Here is a 16230-nt window from a genome sequence, read left to right as displayed (position 1 = left end):
CGCGTTCAACCGCAGAGGATGAGCTGGTTTTTGCTGCAGAGCTCGGATAAAAGAGGTCTTATCTGTTTTCCATTTTATGTTTTGAGCTGTTGTTGAATGGGAATGTTAAAGATGCATGTTAAGTACTTGACAAATATTGTTTATATTGTTAAAAAGACATCAAGTCTTGTTTTTCTTTATAATTTTTTTTTGTTAAAGACTTGTTTTAAAATGTAAAAAAAAATTCTCTCTCCAACAAACACGCAATTAGATCTTACTGACAATAAAAGTGACATGTCTACTGTGTAGAGGTTTTAATTTTGGCTGCACAACTGAATTGTTGCTCCATCCACAAGTGGTGTGATCAGTGCTGCTGCAGGATAGGTGCAGGGTGGGGGAATGGAGTGGGGGGGGGGGGTTAGCAGGGTGTGTGTGTCGGGGGGTAATTCCTATGGGGATGTGGGGACCTGCACGATGCACCAGCATTCTTGTGCATCACACAGAAAAAGCTTAACACACTGTGTTATATCAAAGGCCCATTAAAGTGCTTTATTTGCCCATATCAAGTGGAGGTATATTTACATACATTATTGGAGAGTCAGTTCTAGATTGAAAATAAGCAATTTGTGTCTTTCTCAACTGATGGCATAGAAAATGTGGGTCCGTTTTATTTCGTCCTGGGTACGACGCTAAACTGCAACTGTCGGGTCATCTGCGACTAAACCGGCACCCCTACTTCAACCCTTGGGTTGTTGTAAGGAAGGTGTGTGGACACCCAGCAGGACTAAAAACAAAACCTGTCAAAGGGCGGACGAGCTCCTCTGTGAACCATCGGCCATCCATACCTGCAGAGGAGACAGAGACCACCAGGTACTCCCCCTGCTGAAACACAATGATGACTCAACCGGACTTGTTGAGGCATCAGCTGTGCTCCTACGAGCTCCATAGGTTACGGAACTGATGATGATGATGATGATGGTGATGATGATTACAACCACCATTAGGGATGTGAACAAACCTTTTACAGTGTCAGAAAACATTACAAACTCCGATTTAGTTGTTGTTTAGTGTCAGTCCTTGTATTAAGAGACCTGTCAATCAATCTGGGAATGACAACAGCTTCCTGTCCTGTGGTTTGTACTCTGGTAGTGGGGCGATCCTTCGGTTTACTTTTGAATTAAGGACTGTAGCTGTAGGTGACCATTCTGCTTGGATCATACTGATGGATCTCAGCTCTGGACACGTTAGGTGAGTGAGGATCCTTTCAGAACTCACAATCAAGTCAAAAAAGTAAAAGTTTTTAATTCTCTTCAATTATTTCATACTCTAGGGTATATTGTATGTTAGACCAAAAACAAACAGCTCAGTGGTCAATTTACAGCACAGCCAAGTGATCAGATGGCTACGAGGACACAAGTGGACTGCCTGATGAGCCTTGAAACGTCCAAATACGTTGACTGTCAGAACAACAAAATGTGTCCAATGTATATGTCTGACAGTGACCGATTTTTACATCCACAAAAAATGATCAAAACACTTATCGGTTGGGCCATGAAGAAGGAGGTATTTTCCCCTCGTAACTGGACATGGCAGGTATAGACTAGTGGTGACAGCAAGTGGTTGAATTGATGTGATGGTTAAGTTTAGGATTAAGGTTAGGAAGTGGACAAGTTTTGGATTAATGTCAGCTAGTAGTTAAGTTTAGGTAGTGGCTAACTTTAGGGTTAAGTTTAGGGCTATATTTAGCGCATGGCAGGATCACGCTATTCCCCCCCAGTTCCCCCCTCCCCGAACAGGCGCCCGAACTGACCAGAGGAAGCGCTAGTGCAGCGACCAGGACACATACCCACATCCGGCTTCCCACCTGCAGTCACGGCCTATTGTGTCTGTAGGGACGCCTGACCAAGCCGGCGGTAACACGGGGATTCGAACCGGCGATCCCCATATTGGCAGACAACAGAATAGACCACTACGCCACCCCCTAAGCAGTGGTTAAGTTTAAGGTTAATATTAGGTAGTGATTACTGAGTATTCTCATCATGTTGAACAGGGAAATCGGTCTGCTATCTTTGTCCAATCACACCACTTTCGAGAGATCAATGTTTCTGGAACAACAATCACTTCCCCCTTTGGCCGCTGGGGGCGCTCAGTGGTCAGTTAAAAAAAAAAAGATGCTTTCATGAGTTGTTTGAAGAAAATCGACCCACATGGTCATTCACATAGGACCACCAGCCTCCTTATTAGAAAGGGAGTATTTGTGGGCTCATGATGTGCACTAACACCCATGTAAAGCTCAGCAGCTGTCTCAACCTGCCCTGACGGAAGCTCCCACCACACCACGCTGGCTGCTGCCAGGTGATTAATTGCAGGGCAAGCATTGATCACAGAGAAGTGCTAAATGACACGCTGGTAAATCATTCAGTATATACTTCATCATGTTCGGAAAGCCGGGGTCGGCTGCATCGGCTCCACTTGTTGTCAGCCACTGATTAAAAAAAGAACTCCGAGAAACAAAATAGACGAGATCAACAGAAGCCACTTGAGATTAATAGATTTAAGCCTCGTCTGCGTGCTTCAGCGCACATTTCCATTTTCCTAGAAAGCGACATTTGAATTCCATATAACCAAATGCCGGTGAAAACAATGGTCATGATTCTGACTCATTCGTGATATCTGACCATTTCTAAATTACAAAAGCAAAATTAAAATATTTTGTTGCAAAGGTTTACTGATCTAATTCCAAAACAAACACAAAAACAGGGGTTTTTCATGCGCTATCCCTGTTGCATATTGATAGGGATAAGGTTGACAAAGCAACAAATATTCCTCTCGAGGCTGTTCAGTCTGAAGGCTTTGTGTACCAAGTCACACAAACATGGTACCTGCTGTTAAGAGAAGTGTTGTCCACAAATTGTTTTCTTCAGCGTGGATATCAGGAGCATTAAATCCAGCTAGCATATCAATAAAGCAGATGTTTTTCAGCAATGTGGAGAAGAGATTTTGCTCTGCTTCAACTTAGTTTCATCATAAAAGTGTAATGATACAGATTAAACACAGATTTCTTTCTCCTCGTCTCTGCCTCAAAACATCAGACTGCCAACAGACAGATGTGAAAAGTAAGTGAGCACATCGCCCGTCATTACTTTACACACAAAGCTGAACAGTGTCTTCTTTTAAAACGCTATAAAAGACAATGTTTGAACCGCTCTTTTGTATGATTTTAACCCCCTTTATTCTCATCTGACCTGATGAGTCAGATGAGGCCATCTGAGATGTCAAATAAGGCCGTCAAGCCTGAGGCCATGGTTCTCTACCGGAAAATGGTGGATTGCTCCCTCCCTCCGGGTTGGGGATGAGTTGATGCTCAAGTGAAAGAGTTCAAGTATCTTGGGATCTTGTTCACAAGTGAGGGTAGGATGGAGCAGGAGATTGACAGGCGGACTGGTGCAGCATCAGCAGTAATGCGGACATTGTACTGGACCGTTGTGGTGAAGAGAGAGCTGAGCCGGAAGGCAAAGCTCTCAATTTACCAGTCAATCTTCGTTCCAACCCTCACCTATGGTCATGAGCTTTGGGTAGAGATCGCGGATACAAGCAGCTGAAATTTCCCCTCGGGGATGAATAAAGTTATTCTGATTTTGAAATTAGTTTCCTCCATAGAGTGTCTGGGCTCAGCCTTAGAGATAGGGTGAGGGGCTCGGACACCCAGGGGGAGCTCGGAGTAGAACCACTGCTTCTTCGTATTGAAAGGAGCCAGTTGAGGTGGTTCGGGCATCCGATTAGGATGCCTCCTGGGCGCCTTCGTTTGGAGATTTTCCAGGCATGTCCAACTGAGAGGAGACCCCGGGGTAGACCCAGAACTCGCTGGAGGGACTACATGTCCAATCTGGCCCAGGAACGCCTTGGGATCCCCCAGGAGTAGCTGGAGGGCATTGCTGGGGAGAGGGACATCTGGAGTAATCTACTTAGCTTGCTGCCACCGCAGCCCTACCCTGGAGAAGCGACTGATGATGAGATGAGAGTCTCATCTGAAAAGGTCGTATTATTAATATCTTATATTCATACCTCCCACTTCCACAGTTTCACGTTGACTTTGGAATATCTTCATTTTAGTTTGTAATGTATTTTTTTAAAATAGACAGCTTTCAAACACCACAAGAGAAGAAAGTAATTCCTATTACAACTAGGTATTACTGTTTGGAATAACTAAGTTGATTTATACGGTTTGTGTGCCGATCAATTTGTATTCTACCTTTGTTGAACAGGAAAGGCTTTAGTTGGTCTCCTATTTTCCTGTTGGTTTTTTAAAGCAACGCTCCAACAATCTGTAATAACTTAATGTTGAGTTTGAAAATGATGAAAGGTGAAACAATTAAAAAACAAATTGATTTCATACTGAAGTGGACTGTATAGCTTGTGACCACATAATCAAATAATCCATTATTGGACGCAACACAGTTTCATGACGCCGGTGCAGGATTAGGCCTTGGTAATGGATCTAAAGCTCTTTCAGTGCCACAGAACGACTGAACCGGACGAATTCCAAGGTGGGTTTCAGGACGGCAAATTCTAGATGGTAAACATCCCATAACGCTTTGCAGGTTTTTACAGGGGAGCAGCAAAATTATCACGAGCTGCTAGGCCGGGGAGACAATTTGATTTTCATCGACAGTGAATTAAGGCTGATGGCCTAAAATTTCATTAGAAGTCAATGTAATAATTCTTTAACATCGATTTTCTTCTGAAAATTGGGGCAAATTTTGTGCTCTCTCCACAGTGTCCCCCACGACATCGCTACCACATTGGAGGGATTGAATATAATACCAGAAACCTGAGACAAAATCTCCTCCGATTGGTGCCAGAGAGCGAGCTGGGAGCAACGGCCGTCACAAACAATATTGAAGCATGTGCTCCATCATGGCGGATGCGTCCTAGACATGCTGAGCTGATGATACGGCTACGAGCTCAGCCGGTGAACTGCTAATACTGCCAGATGCACGAATCAAAAAAAAATAAAATGGCGTTCAGGGTGAGCGGAGAATAAAGAGAGAGAGGGTGATGAACACAGACAGAGGACAAACATAACCCAAAGACAAGGACAGAAATACAGGAATTTGATGCGCTAAGGTTGCGTTGCAAATGAGAGCAAATTCTACCACTGCAAGTGCACAAATATAGATAATAGTGGGCATGCATTAAATAACGTAATGGAAAGCTATAGATCCCAGCGTGAGGAGAGATTCTGCTTTCAGCCTTTATTCCTACTCCCCAAGGAGCCCTCGGTAACAAACAAAACAAAAATACACACGCAATAACACACACAATGAAATGCAATAGTAGCACCACAGAGCACATTATTCCCTCACTGCTCTGCGGGTCATAGATTTACTTTGAATTTACCAACCATGACCCAGAAAACGCAAACTCTCTGTCAAGCAAACCCAAAAAAAAACACACACACACATACAAACTTGTAATGGTCTACCAGGTTTGCATTGTTGAAGTCGGCTTGAAGTCCCACTTGTTATATATATATATATATATATATATATATATATATATATATATATATATATATATATATATCCCCCCTTTTTTCTCCCCAATTACATCTGGCCAATTACCCCACTCTTCCGAGCCATCCCGGTCACTGCTCCACCCCTCTGCCGAGCCACGGAGGGCTGCAGACTACCACATGCCTCCTCCAATACATGTGGAGCCGCCAGCTGCTTCTTTTCACCTGGCAATGAGGAGTTTCACCAGGGGGGACATAGCACGTGGGAGGATCACGCTATTCCCCCCTGTTCCCCCTTCCCCCCGAACAGGTGCCTCAACCAGGACACATACCCACATCCGGCTTCCCACCCGCAGACACAGCCAATTGTGTCTGAAGGGACACCCAACCAAGCCGGCGGTAACACGGGAATTCGAACCAGAGAGGCCCGTGTTGGTAAGCAATGGAATAGACCGCCACGCTACCCAGACGCCCATCCACTTGTATTATTTGGCAACTAGTTTTGGTTTGACATACTTTTCATTGCCAAACTTCAATGTGATGGACCTCAGTTGGACTCTTAAACATCGTATATTTGCACATGGAAGCAGATATTGTGATATATATGTCGATATTAGGGCTACGCCGTGTGACGATAGAAAACATCTATCGTTTCATATCAAGCTCTATCGTTTATTTCGTTGTGTCACAAATCACACTCTTTACGGCAATATTTTTCACCATTTGGACGAGCCTTTCCGCTCTTTGCGCAGCACGGACGCAGGCAGGAAATTTGCATGAAGGCAATACAAACAAACATGGGAAGACAGTGAACGTAACACAGAACGGGGTAATTCTGAACAGAAGGACTCCAACCAGCCAGGACACAACGAGGAGCTTGTACCTAAAAGAGGGGCTACTTCTACCATATTGTAGCGACTTCAGGGGGCAGTCTGGAACCGCTGCAGCCGGGACGCGAACCCGGGTCTCCTGCACCACGGGCGACTATGCTAACCAGTCGACTAAAGGGTCCGACCTGGGCTAGAGAGTCTCGTCCTCCGTGTTCATTACAATATGGATGTGGTTTGGGTATGAGAGGTCTGACACCAACCAGAAACCCGTACTCTGCAAAAAAGGCCGCACGCCGGTCCCCACAACAGACTCAAACACCACTAGCCTCTTTTGCCACCTACGCAAGAATCACGTCAAACAGTGAAGAGAGAGTCTACAGATGAGAGCCGCAAAAGCACAGTCAAAATGTAATAATAATAATGTCGAAATGTTGCGCCCTTAAAGAGGGGAAATAGTGAGGGGAGAGGGATGAAGAAACCAGCACACATCTCTTGCCTTCGCTCGTCTGTACCGAGTGTTGATTACACACAGTACAACCAAATTCACACATATTTCAGTATAAACACAGTCTCAGGACCACAGTTTCCACAACCAAGTTATCCTTCTACGTTTTTCTAAATAATGTAAATTATATTCTTAACCAGTGTACAAAATGGAGTAATTTACGTGAAATACATTTACCTATTAACTTGTATATTTTAACTGACATATGAAATGACTTCTTATAGTGATGAAGTAGATTAGACTGTTTTAGTTCTAGCGATGAAATAATATTTTTAAGCACCTTACAGAAAGTCTCTGACTAGCTTACACGCAAACAATGGCGGAACAGCAGCCGGATGCTATAGCGATACAACAGCAGTAGATAGTTTACACGGTGACCGAGTTAACCCGAAACTCTTTAAAAACAACAACATAAAAGTAACAAAATAAAAGTACAAAAATCGCCTCTGGCTCTCACAAAAATAAAAGTACAAAAATCGCCTCTGGCTCTCACAATAAGTGTAAAGGGCTTTGTGTAGGGTAATTACCTTAAACAACCTTTGCTGCTAGCATTATGACAGTAGATGGTACTATCTGCATCTGTTTCTACTGCCTTGTAGATTTGCCTCTTTAGGCAAAGGCTAGGAGAAGGTAACTCTGAATTCAAATCCAACACGGCGCTGGCAGCAGGGCGCTCAGTGGCGTTTGCGGCAGAAGAGCCCAATAGGACCACGAGCCCTATCGGACCAACGGCACAAACATCAGATGGCATGCAGAGGAACCACTCTGTTAGTCAATGGATGGCATCACTTGACAAGTAAGCTGTCACTGTGGGGCAACCTCTTTATCTACTGAGCCCGTTGCACTATGGTGTACCGATTAGGAATGGGTTCTGAGGTCCAGAGAGACTGTTCGGTGGGGGCACGACACCGACTGTCTTAACTACTGTGCAAGGCGTGATGTGAGGAGAGCTCGATCGACATTCGTCTGTGACAAATGTGGACGATATTGTCGCTCTAATACGGGCCTGATGACCCACAGGCGTGCTTGCCGAGCTCAAACTGCATCACAGTCATCATCGTTTTCGATGGACTGCTGAAGAAATTACCTTAAACAGGGGAACTAGTGAGGGGAGAGGAACAAAGAAACCAGCACATCTCTTGCCTTCACTCGTCTGTATTGAGTGACGGAGAGGAGCGCCGATTCTCCCCACCGGAGCCTCTCAAAATGTAATAAGAAATAGGCCTTTTCATGTGGTCATTTTATTTAAACTATTTATTCATTGAATTTACAGAAAATGTGCTATATCGTGATATGTATCGTTATCGTGATATAAATGACCTATATCATGATATGAAATTTTGGTCATATCGCACAGCCCTAGTCGATATCATGTAGTTTCTCATTATCGTGATAGTATTTTCCATATTGCCTCAGGCGATGTGCTAATACAACTCTACAACTCTGGATTTACACCAGAGTGGAAATGCTGGCTACTTTCTGATAAACTGCCCCAGTATCTTCATTGTCTACTCTGTTTTACTTCCTCCTCAGTGCACAGAAGTTAAGGGAACAAGCACTGGCTGTCAGTTGATTAAAACTCAACTGACCAGGCTGTTCAAATCTGTTAACTGGCCAGCAACTTTAAGATGTGACAGGCCCTGTCAGTATAACAGTAATGGACTCAGCCCCCAAAATCCATTCATCCATTATCCGAACCGCTTATCCTGCTCTCAGGTCGCGGAGATGCTGGAGCCTATGCCAACAGTCACTGGGCGGCAGGTAGGGAGACACCCTGGACAGGCCGCAGGCCATCACACAGGGCCCCCCCCCCCCCACACACCCATGCAGACATGGGGAGAGCATGTAAACTCCACACAGAGGACGACCTTCCCTCAAGGTTGGACTACCCTGGGGCTCGAACCCAGGACCTTGAACCCAGGACCCTCTTGCAGTGAGGCGACCGCGCTAACCACTGCGCCACCGTGCCGCCCTCAGAATCATTTATGAAATGCTTGGGATGACCTTTAACACACACAATGTTTCCTCAACTGGCTTATTTCTCCAGACACAGCTTGTCTTGTTAGCAAGTCAAACACACAAGTCTGCTAAACTTGATGTAGTTGTCGATACCTAGTGCATCCGCCTGAAACTGTCTTTGAAGTGATGCTCGCATGAAATGTAACACTCAAACAAAACAAGAACTGACAGTAGAAACAAGCTCTCGAATAGGAAAGACGTATGTATGACCCATTGGGGACTGATTCAATCCAAAAGTTGCTTAGTCACACCCCCCCCCCCCCAATTCCACTTCCTCTTCATGCGAAAGTCTTTGTAATCTAATTCAAGCGGTTACTCTGTGGACAGGTGAGTAATTACATCTGAAGACAGTTTGGGGTTTTGATGAGACTTACGGATAAATGCAACAGCTGTTCAGCTACTGGGGAAAGGAGAGAAGTGTACATGGATATCTGCAGTAGGACTTTGACTGAATGCCATTAAGCTGTGTCATTACTGTGTGGCTGCATTTTAAAATCAAGAGGAAACTTAGCGTTCAGAAGAGCTAAATACCTCAAACTGCAGGTGCATCTTCACACAAGTGCTAAATTATTAAGGCAGTCTCGGAAAGAATGAAAAACCATTGACAAACTGTATTGGGAAGGATGAATAGTAGTCACAACATGAAGCTGATCAACAAGAACACAAAACAGGAGAGCTCCAAAATACCAAAAATCTCAGCTTTTTAACCTTTGTAAACTAAAAATTACATGTCATGAGCTTCTCAAAGCTTATAATTTTTCTAGGGCCACCATTTGATAATGCCATGTTAGAAGAACATAACCTGACCCCCCCACACCCACACAGTAGAAAAATATAAAGTAATATGATTTGATGTTAACTTATTTATTTTATCTTCCAATAGGTGAACTTTTGGACAAAGTCGAAGGATATCTTCAATGGGGCAGCATCCATGAGTTATTTGTAGCCTTACCCAAGCAGAAGCGGAAGCTTCGCAGCAAACGGAAGCCAGACATCAGATGCACTAGACTACATTAGAAGTAAACAGTTTGTTGTAATTTTCTTCGTTTTTTGCGTAATTTAATATTATCGGATATATGGCAACATATATGTGAGTTGGTGTTGTAAACACAGCCATGCTGTACTGTCTAATGTGCTCTGCATGTCTGACTTCCTGTGACGCATCCATAGCGACAGCAATGCTGTGACATCACTCAGACGCTGCCCCATTGCCAATGTCCACTAGTAGCTAATAAACGTGGTGGTGGATCTTGCATAGTATTGTCCACCATTTAAGATTTAACTCTGTCTGGACCAGGACTTGAACTAGCAACCTTCCAGCTACCTGGCTCCTCTTAGTTCACTACTTGGTCTGTCTCCTTTGACTGAAGGTATGCCAATCAGTAAAACCACCTGGTGTTTCTCGTTGCCCAGTCACATGCATGTCACGTGGTTGCCCATGTCTGGTGCAGATTATAGCGTGAACATCAATGGAAGAATTTGAATCCAGTCATCATCCTGTGGTGGCAATCTGACCGTATTCAGGTAATATGTAATCCATAAATAACGAACATGGCTTTTACCTTTGTTATCTTTTCAGGCTCCTTCTCCCACTTCTTCTCCTCTTTTTTCTTTTCTCGCTCTTTCTGTGAAGGAACAAAAAGGAAGATGGTGGATATAGCTGTTGATGTCATTGTGTTATATACATGTGAGACTGCGTGTTTAAAAGACACAACTTTCATTTATGGTTCAAATGTCGTACCAACTCACCCAATACACGTGCACCCCCTTAACCTAACCCACCCCCAAAACCAGTCAGAACACACTCGTACAATGATTACATCTCAAAGCGCTCCCTAGTTCAGAAGGTAAATGACCTGCCAAGGGAGTCAGACATTCCCTAGGATGTCTCAATGTCAAAATGGTTTGCACCACAGAAAATTCACAGACTGCACCGTAAAACCCAGTGAGCATGCTGATGATCTTCACTGTCCCACTCTTTCTGAACTGCGGTGAGATGGAAGACAAGAAGCCAAGCCTTTTCTTTTACAAATGTAAGAACTGTTACTGCTACAAACATTTAACAGTTTGCAATGCACACATAACTAATTCTACTTACAATAGCTCCAGGAAAACGTAGCTAGCTATGGCTAACGTTACCCAACATTAGCAAGTGGGCTGACATTGTGTGACTGTTGTGCTTAGTGGTTAAAAATAAATATTTCCTTACATGCAGAGCCTTGGAGACTATTCGTCTGTAAGTAACATGTCTATAAGTTGTTACACGGTAATTGTGAATTATACCTAGCACTAAACAAAATGTTGATGTTAATCCGTGGTCTTTGCTAATAAGCTACACTAACGTTAGCATGTGCCGTTTAGACTGTTAGCATAAGCTGGTTATGATGTAAATCCTTGGTTTAATAGAATTCTGTTAGGTCTTAAGTCATGTATAATGATGTATTTTTTCTGTTTTTATTTTCAGTTTTACAACAAAATCATTGCTTCAGTAAAATCAAGAAAAGTCACGCCTTGGTCTTTATTGACGAATGCTTAGTTGTTCGCTAGCTGTCTAGCTCTGCAAGATAGTGACGCACTTTGAGGACAGCATAATTGTGGTCATCTCATGTAAAAATTTAATAACTGATGTAGTGATCCCAGGCATACAAACACAGACACCTAAGTGGCCTCCTATTCACCTCACATGCAGGTGCCAAAATGACACCTCACGTGACACCTCACGTGGTTCACTTAACAACCCTTCCAGGTTATCATCACTGTTAATCACAGGGAGAAGATTTAATCTCATCTCCACAAATACAGAAACTCTAACCTCACCATATGATGGACACAGGAGAATGATCTCTAACCTCACCATATGATGGAGACAGGACAATGATCTCTAACCTCATCATATGATGGAGACGAACAATGATCTCTAACCTCACCATATGATGGAGACGGGACAATGATCTCTAACCTCAACATATGATGGAGAAAGGCCAATGGACTCTAACCTCAACATATGATGGAGACGGGACAATGGACTCTAACCTCATCATATGACGGAGACGGGACAATGATCTCTAACCTCACCGTATGATGGAGACGGGCCAATGGACTCTAACCTCACCATATGATGGAGACAGGACAATGATCTCTAACCTCACCATATGATGGAGACAGGACAATGAGCTCTAACCTCACCATATGATGGAGACAGGACAATGATCGCTAACCTCACCATACGAGGGAGACAGGACAATGATCTCTAACCTCACCATACGATGGAGACAGAAATCTCTAACCTCACCATACAATGCAGACAGGACAATGATCTCTCACCTCACCATATGATGCAGACAGGACAATGATCTCTCACCTCACCATATGATGCAGACAGGACAATAATCTCTAACCTCATCATATGATGCAGACAGGACAATGATCTCTCACCTCACCATATGATGCAGACAGGACAATGATCTCTCACCTCACCATATGATGCAGACAGGACAATGATCTCTCACCTCACCATATGATGCAGACAGGACAATAATCTCTAACCTCATCATATGATGCAGACAGGACAATGATCTCTAACCTCACCATATGATGGAGACAGGACAATGATCTCTAACCTCACCGTACGATGGAGACGGGACAATGATCTCTAACCTCACCGTACGACGGAGACAGGACAATGATCTCTAACCTCACCATACGATGGAAACAGGACAATGATCTCTAACCTCACCATACGATGGAGACAGAAATCTCTAACCTCACCATACAATGCAGACAGGACAATGATCTCTCACCTCAACATATGATGCAGACAGGACAATGATCTCTCACCTCACCATATGATGCAGACAGGACAATGATCTCTCACCTCATCATATGATGCAGACAGGACAATGATCTCTAACCTCATCATATGATGCAGACAGGACAATGATCTCTCTCTCTATCTCTCATGTTATAATCATGAATTACTTTTGAACTTTACAGGAAAGAACAAGCTTTATTGGAGGCCTTCTTGGTCCTCCAATCTCTCTCTCTCTCTCTCTCTCTCTCACACACACACACACACACACACACACACACACACAGTTCTGACTGGGCTGTATCTGAAAAAGATGTTATGGAGGTTAAGTAGGGCAGAACCATCTTTCATTGGTTCTGAATATGAGAGATGATGCGAAAGCGCTACCCTAAATTGTCCCTTTTTTCCAGTTGGCTTTAGTCGCCTCAGTTGCTTTCAGATTCATTTCTGATTTCATTAATCTCCAAACTGATATTAATTCATTCAGTCTGTCAGCAACAAGTAGTTAGTTTAATGCCAATTCACTCATCCATCCCTTCATTTATTTTCCCCATTCATTTAATCATTCACATTTAATTTCTTCCACTACTTGCTCTTATATATATATATACACACACACACACACACTCATTTATCCCATTAGTCAATAAATATTCCCATCCAGAGCAAGTCATTGTTGTATTTTCTTCATCTGAGAGGTGACATAATTACTATCTTTTGTGTGTGTGTGTGTGTGTGTGTGTTTCGTTGGAGCAAGAACAGAGATCCCTGAATTGAGAGTTCACAACTTGCAGATTTGTGACTGATTAATTTGGTTTATTTTAATTTTCTTTCCTCTAGAAAGTGGTGCCCCCAATTTTCAACAAGTGCAAAATTTAAATTATAGTATTTACTACAACGTGCTGCTTTGGAATCGTGTCGGACGTCAATTAGTCACCAGAGCGTCTCAATATTCGCCAAATCAATTAAATTAATCAGTGCCCGAAATCCAATGAACTGTAATGTAATTCACTAGGCTCCAGCATCCCCGCGACCCTGAGAGCAGCATAAGCGGCTTGGCTAATGGATGGATGGATGGATGAAATAGGGAACGGTTTGAGGCACAACAATTGATTATGAGAAGTACATCAGTCTCTCCGCAAAAAAAAATGGCTGCTGGTAACAGACGTTACCAGCAGCCAGTATGAGAGGTTTTTTTTTACCCCCCCCCCCTTTCTCCCAAATTATACCTGGCCAATTACCCCACTCTCTGCTGCATCCCCCCTCTGCTGATTGTGGGAGGGCTGCAGACTACCACATGCCTCCTCTGATATATGTGGAGTGGCCAGCTGCTTCTTTTCACCTGACAGTGAGGAGTTTCGCCAGGGGGACGTAGCACGTGGGAGGATCCCACTATTCCCCCCAGTTCCCCCTCCCCCTGAACAGGCACCCCGACTGACCAGAGGAGGCCTTAGTGCAGCGACCAGGACACATACCCACATCCGGCTTCCTACCCACAGACACGGCCAATTGTGTCTGCAGGGATGCCTGACCAAGCCGGCGGTAACATGGGGATTCGAACCGGTGATCCCCATGTTGGAAGGCAACGGAACAGACCGCCACGCTACCCGGATGCCCCCGACAGTTTACTTTTCTGGCCCTGCCCTCTGATTCCTTCCCATATGACGTTAATAACACATTGTCAGGAAGCAAAATTATAAATGTAACATGCATGCATGACGGTTTCTGTTTTGTTTTAGAGGTTCAGTTTTTCCATCTTCATTTCACTAAATCAGCGGCATCATTCTGCAAACATGTCGATATCATCCTCTAAAAGGGGTTTATAATGCATTCCAACAGCAAAGCTGATGTGCATATAATACGACTGCTAGGACTATTGATGTCATGTTTATGGACATCAGCGTTGCTGTTCGGCTGTGTTTGGCTCCACAGATGCCCCTCTGCTAACACCAATGACTAAAGGGCTTTAGATAATGACAGCCTGGCTTCCATATGGAAAGCTTTGGCTTACCAGGTAAACCCAAAAGTCTAGCCATTATGGGAAAAATGTCATGAAAGTCTTGCTCTGAAGAAAAAAAAAATGCAATGATTTTCACTATGCCGCACCAACATGCAAACACAAAGCAAACTAACCACACCACAAAAGACAACCTTTACACATATCAACCAAACGCAACCACACCACAACTGGGTCAAACGTGTCGACTTATCTCTGAAAATACCCGGGGATAAACCCATGTTTTCACTTCCAGCTCTCAACCGCAGAATTTATGAAACCGTTTCAAGTCTGCTTAATTGATCCATGAAACAGTCTGTGTGTGTGTGTGTGTGTCACCCAACTCCCGTTTTGACCCAGGCTGCAAACACAAAAAAGGAGCAACCACAACAACACAACCAAACAGAACACGGCTGGGGCAGTAGAGACGCTTTCAAATGGAACAACAAAAATGTGCAAAGCCGGCAGGACACACACCTCCTGTCTGATCTTCTCAGCAGCCTGGGACGAAGGAGAGGCTTCAGATGGCTTCTGCTGAGGGAGAGAGAGAGAGAGAGAGGGAGAGAGATGGGAAAGGGTAAAATTGACAAAAGGTTGGTGAAAGACAAACGTAATGAGATTAAAAAAAAGAAGAAGTCCAAAACGCCAGAGAGCTTTCAGAGGAAGAAGCGGCGTTAGCTTGTAGTTTGAATGCTGGAGGTGGATTCTCTCTACACAAGACAAAACCCAGCATCACTAGCTGCTGAGCCAAATGAATTCTCCCTCAAAGCTGCAGGGAAAAACTCTGTTCAAATTAAATAAATATATATATCGACACGTGTAGGCTTCGATAGGGACACAATGACCTGTAACCTGCCTGTGACCTGTGAGAGAAGAAGAGTGAGACGCGAGACAGCTGGTTTGCTGCAAATTAGAAGAACTCCAGTTCTTCTTTCAGTGGCTAGCACTGTTGAAGTCTTTCCACCCAAATCCCCGCCCCCTTTTTCTCCCAAATTGTACCCGACCAATTACCTCACTCTTCCGAGCCATCCCGGTCACTGCTCCACCCCTTCTGCCGATCCGGGGAGGGCTGCAGACTACCACGTCTCCTTCGATACATGTGGTGTCAGCAGCCACTTCTTTTCACCTGACAGGGAGGAGTTTCGGCAGGGGGACATAGCATGTGGGAGAATCACACTATTCCCCCCAGTTCCCCCTCCCCCTGAACAAGCATCCTGACCGACCAGAGGAGGCGCTAGTGCAGCGACCAGGACATCCCCACATCCGGCTTCCCACCCGCAGACACTGCCAATTGTGTCTGTAGGGACACCTGACCAAGCCGGAGGTAACAAGCTTTGCATTTTATTGGCTGTCGGTTTCTCTTCCACACCCAACATGCAAGTTTCCTCTTCTTCTTCAACACATCTCCTGTCAGGTACCATGACATTTGAATACTTGGCGAGAAAGGCAGACCCCAGGGGCACCAACGAAAAAACAGCATAATTATAGAGGAGCAATTACAGAGCGCCAATACATTGAACGGCTGCTGCTGTGAAACATGCCAGTGGGACAAACAATCAGAAATGGCATTTTTTAGCA

The 16230-nt window shown here is 44.2% G+C and overlaps 1 protein-coding gene across 1 annotated transcript in view; it reads right to left on the bottom strand.

Moving 5' to 3' along the window:
* The window catches only part of smap1 (small ArfGAP 1), a 129455-nt gene that overhangs the window by 74247 nt on the left and 38978 nt on the right, over positions 1-16230 (bottom strand). Inside the window, exons 5-6 of the mRNA XM_056292162.1 lie at positions 15130-15186; positions 10411-10473 (exon numbers count right to left, since the gene is read on the bottom strand). Of these exons, the coding sequence (XP_056148137.1) occupies positions 10411-10473; positions 15130-15186 (120 nt within the window). The remainder of the gene's footprint in view (positions 1-10410; positions 10474-15129; positions 15187-16230) is intronic.

The sequence above is a fragment of the Lampris incognitus genome, chromosome 13, assembly GCF_029633865.1.
Source record: "Lampris incognitus isolate fLamInc1 chromosome 13, fLamInc1.hap2, whole genome shotgun sequence".
In the NCBI taxonomy this organism is placed as follows: Eukaryota; Metazoa; Chordata; class Actinopteri; order Lampriformes; family Lampridae; genus Lampris; species Lampris incognitus.
The sequence above is the reverse complement of the archived record's forward strand: the minus strand, read 5'-3'. Positions and strand labels throughout refer to the sequence as shown.